The 12751-nt window shown below is 27.4% G+C and overlaps 1 protein-coding gene across 1 annotated transcript; it reads right to left on the bottom strand.

Annotated features, from left to right (window-relative positions):
* Nucleotides 1-210: 210 nt before the first annotated feature.
* LOC105141057 (Pentatricopeptide repeat (PPR) superfamily protein) lies at nt 211-3503 on the bottom strand. Its single transcript, XM_011048150.1, has one exon. It carries the CDS (start codon nt 3390-3392, stop codon nt 246-248), a length of 3147 nt encoding a protein of 1048 aa, XP_011046452.1. The 5' UTR covers nt 3393-3503; the 3' UTR covers nt 211-245.
* Between the last annotated feature and the right edge of the window lie 9248 nt (nt 3504-12751).

Genomic DNA, 12751 nt, shown 5'->3' with positions numbered 1-12751 from the left:
GATTCTAGACCTACCTGAGTAGCACGGTGCTGCTTTGTCACTATCATACGGGTGACAACAAGAAGTTGGTTTTTTGATAGACACATATCACCTCGACCGTTTCGGTTTTTGCTTCTATCCGAGGGCCATATTGTTTAGAAGCATGAGAAAACGACAAGTCGCTTTGTTTTTCTCATTAAGAAGAGATGAAGAAAATGTAAAACATTGCGATGAACACAAGAGAAGAGAGAATCAGATTTATTATGTTAAGAAAATTTACGGTTACTGGTTAAAGCCCACTTCTTTTGCAATACAGTTTGAGCTAAACTTTGCTTGCCTTCTCTGTTTAGCCCAAAGAAAACAGTTCTAAAATTAACATTGCTGGGAACAATCCCATTATCCACCATATCTGACAGAAGCTGCAGTGCTTCTTCAGATTTTCCTGCCCTGCATAGACAGCTAATAAACATTGAATAAGTCTTAAAATCAGGCGCAGGCCCTTTCATTTTGAGAGAACGGAAGACGTTCCAAGCTTCAATGACATTTTCTGTGTCCATGTAACCGCGAATCAATGCCGAATATGTAACTATTGTTGGCTCACAACCCTCCTGTTTCATGCTTTCGAAAATTTCCAACGCTTTTGATGCCTGCTTTTCCCTGAAGAAATGAACTATCAAGGATGTGTAAACATGGACGGTTGGATTAATGCCTACCTGCTTCATAGAGTACACCTTAGCTAAAGCCTCTTCTAGTCGTCCCTTCTGTAATAGGCCATGAACAAGGCTTGCATGAGTATACCGATCCAACGTTGTTTTCTCGGTGCTAACCTGTTCTCCTAATGATAAAGCTTCTTCTAACATTCCTGCTCGACAAAGCGCTCTAATGTACAAGGAGTAACTAGCAGGAACTGTAAAACCAGCTTTACAAAGAGAGTCTACGGATTTTCTGGCTTCCAACAATTTGCCAACTTCACATAAACAGCAGAGGTACGTTTCAACCAGCTCTTTGTCAGGGACATGTCCAGCACGAATCATCTCCCGGAATATTTTAATGGCTTCATCAACCTTTCTTCCTTTTCTTCCACAAAGACAAATTATCAAGTACTTGTAAGTGCTGTCATTTGGATTACAACCGCTAGCTTTCATCTCACCAAATATCTTAAGAGCAATCTCTGTTAGACCTGTTCGACCATATTGCATTATCATGATTGCCCATGTATCTGGTGGTATTAAGAAGCCCCTTCTCCTCATTTCATAAAAGAGGCTTCTCATGTGCTTGAAATCTTTCCCACGACCTGAAACTTTCATCGCCATGTTGTACGTTTCTGTAGTTTGGCGAAAACCATTTTGCTTTCCTACCCACGCAAAGAAATGCAATGCAGCATTTCCATGAATACCGCAATTACGTAAGGTCTCGGCAACAAGTTCTGGTGTGAACTGAATGGTGCATTTCTCCAGGGCATCTTGAATGATGGGCCAATCCTCCAAGGATGATAATATCCTCAGAACTTCTTGCAAGTCCTGCTCATCGTAAGCCTTTGAAAGTGGCTTCACCGAGTTCCAATCCACCCTTCCTTGCACTGATTCATTACAGTTCGAGTCAACATGGAGCTCCTCTTCCCTGGACAAATCATTTCTAGTTACTTCATCATTTAGCGAATGAAGTCTGCAGATTCTATGCATCTGCTTTACTTTTCTAATGTTGTCCATCTCTCCCTTTCTCTCCATACAAGATATAACCCACTCAAATATTTCATCACAAATAAACATCTTGGAAGCCTGCATTTTCCCCAAAACCTTGATAATTTCATCTGTTCTCAAAACTTTGCAAAGCTCCTTGATAAATATTGAATAAGATTTCCAAGTCGGCTTGATTCCCTTATCCTCCATTGTCTCAAACACTTCCCATGCTTCAGATATATGGTCTTGGCGAACATGACCTGCAACAATGGCCATAATTGCTACACTGTCTATCTCAACTCCTCTTTCCAGCATCTCATCATACAGCTCGCAGCCTTTCTGATACTCATTTGATCTGAAGAGGTGTTGCATTAGCTCTGTATAGGTAGAAGTATTAGGCAAATGTCCAAACTCTTTCATGCTCTGGAACAAATCGAGTGCCTTGGAAAGTTCATTTCTCCTCAAGTACCCATTGATGATGATCCCATAAACCTTCCCATCGACAAAATCTTTTCTCTTCATAATTTCAACAATTTCTAGAGCATCTGCAATCCTATTAGCCCTGCTTAGTCCTTTCACCAAGGTCTCGGAAAATTCATAATCAAGCTGTATTTCTTTATTCTTGAGATCACGAATCAATTCTAAAGCTTCTCTAATTCTCCCAGCCACGCAATAGCTCTTCAGGACACAAACATGAACATCATGCTCCGGAATCTGAGAGACCCTAATCATGTCATCAGCCACCGATTGAACAGCACTAACATCTCCTGACTTTGCCAAGCAATTCAATAACATCTTGTACAAACTTAAGTTAGGTTCCATTTCCCTTTGCACCATTTCCTTGTAAATTTCCAAAGCGACTTCGCCTTTTCCAGCATCACAAAGTGAACGCAACGTCACTTCATAAACTTCTACATCAGGTTCACACCCAGACTTTCTCATCTTCTCAAGGACCAACAAGGCTTTGCCTATCAACTTTGCCTTCCCGTACTGTCGAATAAGAATAGTCCAAGTCTTAATATCCCTTTCGCAAGAGCACTTCTCCATCTCCTCCAGTAAAACATCCAACACCGAGAACTCTCTGGCTTCCCCAGCTGTATACAACATGGTATTATAAGTCTTCGTTGTATGACAAAACCCATCTTTCGTCTTCACCCAATTAAAGAATCTATAAGCTAAATGTGGAACTTTATAGCACCTCTTCAATACTTTCTCAACAATCTCTGGTTCTAACTGAAACCCCACTTTATCTAGCCTTTCCTCCATTGAAGCTGTGCAATTTTCTGCACGAACAATCCCAGTAATCTCATGAACTAAAGCACTAACGTCGGTTTCATTCAAAGCTCCCACCTTTATATCTCCGAAAGCCAACAAAGACCCCTCCTTTTGCAACCCATTATTCAGTTCAGCATTTCCACAAGCACCTTCCTCGCTATACTTGAATTCTCCACTTATCTCGTTATCTCCCACATGGGTTTCTCTTGGTATAAAAAACCCATATGGAGTTCTATCTGGGATCACAACATCAGCACCCAGGATCTCAGTTATCTCTTTAAAGAGTGAATTAATGGTTTTAGTTTCTGCATGGCCTTTCAATTGGGGTTCTTGAGTTTTCTTCGAATGGGAGGGTTTAGATGATTTAGAGAAGCTGGAAAAGTGAAAAATTTGGTATGCGGAGAGCTGGGAATTAAGAGGTTTATAGCTTAAGGACTGGAATTTGAATGTCTGCCTCATTGTTTTAAGACATTTATTAGCTACTTTGATAAGTGAAAGCTGAGCTTCAGGTCAGCAGAGAATGGTGCTTCTTTATACAAATGTTAGCAATCACACCAGGAATTTGAAGATTGTATGAGGAGTAATTATTAGTAGTTAAAAAAAGACAAATAAATACCATTGTAAGAATAAAATTTGAATAAAATAATTATGCATATTAATGCAAATTTAAGCCTCCACTAAAATTTATCATAATTACATAGCTTTTACAAATTCTTGTTCTTAAGACTTTCTTTTTAATATATGTTAGGTAATATTAAAAAACATAGACACAAATAAACATTGTAGTCATATTTTAATTTAAAAAAACTCTTTTTTTTATATTAATAAGAATCTTAAAAAGGTATAAATCATTTTCTTTAAAATAATCAAAGATAAAATAAGAAAACAACAAAGAATTCCTTATAAAAAAATTATAGCAAAGGTCTGATTTAATAATTTATTGAATTTTAAAGTAATTTTATTTATTTATTTTTTACATTTTAGTCATATGTAGTAGATATAGATTTAAAAATAAAAGCACAAACAAGTTTTTTTATAAATTTTTTATTTAATTTTTAGTAGTGATTGTAAAACATAATAACAAAACTTTTATGATTCTTTTTTTAAAGATGTAAAAATAATATAAAAGATAACAAAATATCTAATCAAGGATCTAATTTAATAAATTTTGATGTACTTTTATTATTTTTTATATTTTAATTATTATCTTTTGTGGACCTATTTGTTTTATCATTTTTAGAGTTTTAATAGTTAAAATAAAGTTTCAATAAGGTACCATGTAGATGTAGGTTTAAGGGTGATTTAAAAATATTATTGAGAAAATTACTCTCATCCTTTTAAGGTTTGAGCAATGGAATACTTTTCTCTATCTCTTAAAACATGACAATTTATACTCCTAGTCAAAGCCAATTTAAAATTTTGATGAAAACATAAAAATGTCCTCTATTAGTAACATAGTCCTAGAAACAATTCTCTCCTCTCTTTTCAACCAAAAAATCTAAGATGTGAAATATATTTGGAAAAAAAATCAATAAAATACCATGTAAGAATAAAATTTGAATAAAATCATTTATATAAAACACAAATACATGACATACAAATATGAATACAAATTTCATTTAAGGTTCCACAAAACTTTATCATCATTATAGTTTTTACAAATATTTTTTTTATTTTTCGAGACTCTTTTTTAATATATGTTAGGTAATATTAGAAATATAGACATAAATAAACATGTTATTCATCTTTTAATTAAAGACTTTTTTTCATATTAATAGAGTTTATCAAAAGGTATAAATCATCTTCTCTAAAAGAGTCAAAGATAACATAATAAAATAACCAAAATTACCTTATAAAAAAATAATAACAAAGGTCCAATTTTATAATTCATTGAAGTTTGATGTAATCTTATTATTTCTGGATTTTACAAAATAAGCTTGATAAATTAATAATCTTAATTAAATAATATTTTATGTCAATTCCAACCTAGAATTAATATGATAATTTAATAATTAACTAAATCTATATGATAAAATAATTTAAAAAAACAGGTCCATTTAATATATAAATTTAATAATCTTTGTAAACATCGAAATTATATATATAGACGTACGTGTGACTCAATTAGAAGGCCTTTGTAAAATATGATTCAAATATTATTTATTTTCTCTTGAAGTTGATGTATCATTGGACTTCATCTAAAACTTTTTTTTAATGCATTGAAAAGTTAAAGTTGTAGTATTCGTGTGTTGCAAGAGAAAATTATGTTATGTAGTTGTTGCTTTGAGTGCATATTTGCACAAGATAAGTTCCATCAGAAAACTATCATTTTTAATTTTATTTTTTGTCATTTTTCATGACGTTCTCAATAGTTTGATTATATTCAAACAACTTTAAAGTTAACGTGTATTTTTTTGAGTAGTTCAAAAAATACTTAATATTTATTATATGCTAATATTTCAAAATTTTAATTAAAACATACAATTATTGAATACTTTTACTGTATAAGTGTTGATCTAAACTGTCTAAAATCATGTTATCCGTAGCTTAATTTTATAATCTAAAAAACAATTTATAATTGTGTTTGTTTAAACCTCGGTTATCTAAACTAATATTGTTAAATTCATTGCATCTAAAACATTTATTTTCTTTAGATTTATGATCTTAATTTCACAATCCTCTAAAAGATTTCAATAAAATTAATGATAATAATACTTCTTGGTGATGAAATAACTATCATCGAGCTATTTTCTTCGAATGAAACCTGTGGACATCCAAATAAACTAATTTGATGATTGTAATATATGAAATCAATAAATTTTCTCTTTACACTGAAACTAGCAAAACTTTCTTTGTTTTGGTAAACAAGATTTTTTTATTTTTTTGCAATTTTTATATTCTTTATGTTTTGTGCATAATGAATTTAAGAAAAAAAAGAAATTATACTCCATTTGATCTTTGGCATGGATTCGGATTTTGACAAGTTAAAACACAACATTCAGAGCTTTTTTATTGTTTAATGCATTTTCCCTTTTAATTTGGAAAAAAAGAGAGGCAATTTAACCTTTTATTGTCATTATCTTTTTTATTTAATTTAAAACAAAAAAAATGCAATTTCATCTTTTTTTTATCATTTAACATGAAAAAATTATGCCTAATTGAGATCATGTCCAAGACTTAAGTTGACTAGAGTTAATACAATATGATATATTTTTTAAATTTCATCTTCAATTCTTTTATAATTCTTAAATTGAGTTTTAAATTTAATTCAATTTGTGTTCAATTCTTTTATAACTCTTAAATTGAGTTTTAAATTTAATTCAATTTATGATCAAGGAGGATCGAATCATGGCCAACTAGAAAGATATTATGGGAAGATATTATGGGAAGAAAAAGAAAAAAAACAAATTATTTAACTAGGTTAACTCATTATGATCATGTCCATTATTTAGGTTATAAATTCCACGTGTTAATCTAGGTTAATATAATGTGTTATCTTTTCATTTCACTCTCTTAAATTATTTTATTTAATCTTTTGACATTTCATTGTTTCACTTTTTATCTAAAGTCAAGTAAGGTTAAAATAATAATGAGATAGCAATTTCATCAATGATTTCTTATACTTATAGATTTTTTCAAATGTTAAAGGAATATTTCATCAACATTCTCCAATCTCTAGTTTTCTAGTATGCACGCCACAAAGAACTTGAGAATTTTATTAAGCCAAACCTAATGGGTTAATACAAGAGGAATCGATTTTAAAAGTAAACAGGACAAGAGTTGATTCAGTGTTGCCCATCCAACTTGACAGATGCACTTGCAACTTAATTAACCTAGTAAAAACCCGAATTGAATTAAAATAAGAAAGAATAAAAGACAATATTGATTTATTTTTTATTATAAAATTATAAAAACAACAATATTTAAGATTAACTTAGATTAAATTAGGTTAACTCACTCAACACGCAAACTAGATCATGAACCTCGTCGGGTTTAATAACTCTGCTTTTGTAATTTATTTTTTATTTATTAAATAATTATAATAGGTATTTGCATAAAAGACAACAAATAAAATTATTGATGATAAATTTATTTTTTCAATATAAACTCTATTTTCTTATCAATGTTTTTCTTTATTGTTTTAACAAAAACATCTTTTTTACAAGAAGCATTTAAATAAAAACTATTATGATCTCAAAGTTTGAAATAAAATATCAATATAACGTTTCAGTATTTTGTGTGTGATTAAATGGGAAAAACAATTAACTAATATGATAAAACCATGTCAAAAATCTAAATAATATAAAAATTATTTTCACAATATATTTTTAGCATATCAGATACATAATAATTAGAAAAACAATTGTTAACATTCTCAAAAAAACCCTATAATATTATTTAATAATTATCAAAAAAATAAAAAAATTAAAATATCATATTAATAATCCTGTATAATTAATTATAACTAAAATGGTTTAGTGTTTTACTATGCACTGCATAATACAATCCACAGTAAAACGTTGAAATTTTTTTATACCTTTTACTATGGATTAGAAAGTGGAGTCCACAAAGAAAATGCAGATATTTTTAGTTTATATATATATATAGTTTGTTAATGTTAATTTTTTTTATTTGATTATCAAACTTTCATGACACAGATTTCAGGTTTGACAGGTTAACTTAGATATTTTTTATGGTTTTTTTAATTAATTTTCTTGTCTAATTTAGTCTGTTTATATTAATTTTTTTTTATTTAGTTATCAAACTTTAATGATATAGATCCCGGGTTTGATAGGTTAACCCAGCTAATTTTGGATTAACCCATGAAATTTTTTTTCTTATTGAGTTATCAAACTTTCATGATATAGATTTCAAGTTTAATAGTTTAACTCAGTTAATTTAATTTTTTTCTTTTTGTTCATTAGTTTTTTTTCTTCATGTTGGTTAATTTGTTTTCCTTTGTTTTTTTCTTTTAAATTAATCTTTTTTGTTTAATAGTTTTTTTTTGCTTTTTTTTCTTTCTTTTATTTCTTTTTGATTAATTTTTTGAAATATAGTTTGTTAATATTAAATTTTTTTCTATTTAGTTGTCAAACTTTCAAGACACGAATCTCAGATTTGATAGGTTAACCTAGTTAATTCGATTTTTTTCTTTTTCTTTATTATTTTTTTCTTCGTGTAGATTTTTTTCCTTTTTTTTCTTTTTAATTAATTTAGTTTGTTAATGTGAAATTTTTTTCTTTTTAATTATAAAACTTTCATGATAAGGATCACGGGTTTCATGGATTAACCCAACTAATTAACCTGTAAATTTTTTTTATTGAGTTATCAAACTTTTATGATACAATATTTAGGTTTGACTGGTTGGTTTGAAGGGCTAACCTAGTTAACTAAAAAAAAATTCTTCATTAGTTTTTTTTTTCTTATAGGTTTTTTTCTTTGTTTTTTCTTTTAAATTAATCTTTTTTTAATAGATTTTTTTTTGTTTTTTTCATTTTCATTATTTTTTTTTAAATTTAGTTTGTCAATATTAATTTTTTTAGATTTAGTTATCAAACTTTCGTGACACGGATCCCATGTTTGACGGGTTAACCTAGTTAGTTCATTTTTTTTTCTTTTTTTTCATTAGTTTTTTTTTCTTCCTACAAGTTTTTCTTCCTTCATTTTTTTATTTTTAATTAATTTTTTTAATTTAGTTCATTAATATTAATTTTTTTAATTTAGTTCATTAATATTAATTTTTTTCTATTTAGTTATCATACTCTCATAAGATAAATCTCAAGTTTGACTAGTTAACCTAATTTGGTTGGTTAACCTAATTGATTTAGATTTTTTTTTTCTTCCAATCTTATCTTTTAATATTGTAATTAACTATAACTAAAAGACATCATCATTTTACTGTGAACTGCACATTGCAGTCTATAGTGAAAATGTTGATTTCTTTATTTTTTTTTGTGTTTTTGATTTGTTTAGTCTATAGTGAAAATGTTGATTTCTTTATTATTTTTTTTTGTGTTTTTGATTTGTTTTTTAATTTAGTTTGTTAATATTAAGTTTTTTTTCTATTTAGTTATCTAATTTTCACGATATAGATTCCATGTTTGACTGGTTAACCCGGTTAATTCATATTTTTTTCTTTTTTTTCATGATTTTTTTCTACCTATATGTTTTTTTTCTTTTTTAGTTAATCTTTTTTTTTTTGTTTATTTTAGTTCATTAATAATATTTTTTTATATTTAGTTATCCAACTCTCATGACACAAATCTTAGGTTTGACTGGTTAACCTGATTTGGCAGGTTAACTAAGTTGATTTTTTTTCTTTATTTGTTTTTTCTTTTTAATTTCATCTTTTAATATTGTAATTATAACTAAAATATATAAACCTTTCACTATGAATTGTACTGTATAAATTCATAGTGAAAAGCAGATGTCTTTTAGTTATAGGTTTTTTATTGCCTTTTTGTTTGTTTTTTTTCCTTTTAAATTTATGTTTTTTTTGTTTAATTTAGTTTGTTAATATCAAATTTTCTTATATTTAGTTATCACATTCTCATGACATGGATTTCAAGTTTGATGAATTAACCTGGTTTAGCAGGTTGATTCAGATTTTTTTAATTAGTTTTTCTTGGTTTAGCAGGTTGATTCAGATTTTTTTTAATTAGTTTTTCTTCTAATGTTATTTTTTAATATTGATTTGATTAAAAATTAAACTTTATAATTTATTTTGTTTACTTGTCATTAAATTATCATAATCTCATGAGAGGATTTTATTGTACCCCTCCTCGCAAAGCACTATTAATTGGAATAATGTTTTGCTTTTTTTTTTTCAATTAATCTTTCTCTATTTAATTTTATTTTTTAGTATTAATTTTTTTTTATTTAGTCATTACACTTTCATGATATGATCTTACAGTCATACTCACATTCAAGGTTATTGAGTCTGTTGTTGCAGCTAAACTCAAGGCTCTTGAACTTGGCATTGCAGTCAAATCTAGTTAAACTTAGATAATGCAAGTTTAATATTATTGTTAATATTAAAAATATTATTATTTTTATTATAATGAATACAATTATTTTTTTCTTTTTAATTAATTTTTTTTTGTTTAATTTAGTATATTAATATTAAATTTTTTTATTTAGTTATCACACTCTCATAACATAGATCTCAGGTTTAACGGGTTAACCTGATTTGATGGGTTAAACCAGTTGATTTAGATTTTTTTCTTTTTTTTAAGTAGTTTTTTCATTCAATTTTATCTTTTAATATCGATTTGATTAAGAACTAAACTTTATGATTTATTTTATTTACTGTTCATTAGATTATTGTGATCTCATTAGAGGATTTTACTGTACCCCTCCTTGCAAAGCACTATTCATTGGAATAATGTTTTGCTTTATTATTTTTTTTTTCAATTAAATTTTTTATTTTTATTTTTTTAATTTTCAAATTTTTATGACATTATAACTAGATTCATATACAAGGTTCCAGGTCTGGTATTGCAGTTAAATCTACTTAAACTTGGATAATGCAAATTTAATATTAATATTAATATTATAAATAATATTTTTGAATTTCAATTAAATTTTTTAATTTTATTTTATAATATGAATTTTTTTCTTTTTAATTTTCAAATTTTTATGACATTAATTCAATTTTATCTTTTAATATCGATTTGATTAAGAACTAAACTTTATGATTTATTTTATTTACTGTTCATTAGATTATTGTGATCTCATTAGAGGATTTTACTGTACCCCTCCTTGCAAAGCACTATTCATTGGAATAATGTTTTGCTTTATTATTTTTTTTTTCAATTAAATTTTTTATTTTTATTTTTTTAATTTTCAAATTTTTATGACATTATAACTAGATTCATATACAAGGTTCCAGGTCTGGTATTGCAGTTAAATGTACTTAAACTTGGATAATAATGCAAGTTTAATATTATTATTAATATTATAAATAATATTTTTGAATTAGATATTGCATAAAATCTAATAATTTTATATATAATTTTGTAAAAAATCCTAAAATTTTTAGATTTTTATTTATTTTTTCGTCGTGTATTTCTATGATGAAAAAAATCAAGAGGCCAAATACGTAAGCTAAAAAGATGAGGCCAGCACGCCTGGTCCAGAGAGAAAAAAAAAAAAACAAAGTCTGCTTTCATGTATATGCAAGGCCAAGTCCATGCACTTGACTCTCTTTTTTTGAAGTAATACTGTACAAATAAGCTTTTGTGTATAAAAACATTGAGAAAATTACCTCGATGCTTGTGAAATTTAGTCATTTTTTATCTTTTCTCAATTCTTTCAAAAACTATATTTTATATTCTAAAATTTATAAGTACATAAGACTTTACAAAGCTAAAAAAAAAAAAGGTTGATAGTCAAAATAAAATAGTAGTTTGATACAATTTCCTGTACGTGTGAAAGCACACTCTACTCAGAAATGTGCTCTTTCTTCTTTGCTTGAAACCTCGATGCTTGTGAAATTTAGTCATTTTTTTATCTTTTCTCAATTCTTTCAAAAACCATATTTTATATTCTAAAATTTATAAGTACATAAGACTTTACAAAGCTAAAAAAACAAAAAAGGTTGATAGTCAAAATAAAATGGTAGTTTGATACAATTTCCGGTACGTGTGAAAGCATACTCTACTTAGAAATGTGCTCTTTCTTCTTTGCTTGAACAATCCCAAGATATGTATATTTCACTTATGAAAGGCTTTGAGTGCCATGCTTCAGTAAACTTTGCAGGCTCACCCATGGCTGTCAACAAATAGCTTAGAATTATAAACTTTTACCTTTAAAGGCATGATTTGTGCACATTTCGTAATTTGGCTCAGGGGGGTGTAGCTTCCAATACTATTTATATCTCACGAATTACGGTAGATTGTAATAGTTACGGTTTTAAAAAAAAAATTAATTTAATTCTCAAATTATTTTAGTATAATTTAGGTGTTTTTAAGCTCAAATTAGCTTTTAGTTACAAGTTTTCTGGGTAAGAAAAGTTGGATTGAAAATAAGAGGATTAAAGTGAAAAACCAAGTAATACTATTTATATCTCACGAATTACGGTAGATTGTAATAGTTACGGTTTAAAAAAAATTAATTTAATTCTCAAATTATTTTAATATAATTTAGGTGTTTTCAAGCTCAAATTAGTTTTTAGTTGCAAGTTTTCTAGGTAAGAAAAGTTGGATTGAAAAGAAGAGGATTAAAGTGAAAAACCAAGTAATATAGATAGTGGATTCAATCTTTTTATTCAAAAAAATTATTTTTATTCCCTATCTTTTTAGGTTTATTGATGATTAGTCTCTTTGGTTATTCAAAATTTAATTTCATACAAAAGTATATATACTTCATTTTTTTGTCCTTTATTTATTAGATGAGTGAGAGATAGGATGTTGAATTCTAACTTAGCGAGAGAAATCGATTGTTTATTCAACCAAAAAGGTTAAAATTGACATCAATGGCTTCCATTTAATAAGGGTAATTTTACCTAGGAGTTTTTTTCCTTCTCCTTGCCTGATGAGATAGATTTGATAACAAAAATGTTTTTGGGTTCAAATTTATTTTAGTTTTTTGAGTTTTTTTTGTTTTTTAGACCATAAATAAATTTATCAAGGTGTTTATGGTGTTTTGGATAAAAATAGATGACACGACTAAAAAATTGATGTCTTGTCTCAAGTGCAGGAGTGTCGAAGTAATAAATAACTCGGTAAGACTGGGATCGAACCACATGGAAGTTAATTGTACAAATTATAAATAACAATAATACAACAACAATAATAATAATAACAACAACAATAATA

This window comes from Populus euphratica, unplaced genomic scaffold (assembly GCF_000495115.2).
Source record: "Populus euphratica unplaced genomic scaffold, PopEup_1.0 scaffold131.1, whole genome shotgun sequence".
NCBI classification, from domain to species: Eukaryota; Viridiplantae; Streptophyta; class Magnoliopsida; order Malpighiales; family Salicaceae; genus Populus; species Populus euphratica.
Note: the sequence above shows the minus strand (reverse complement) of the source record. Positions and strands in the feature narration are given on the sequence as shown.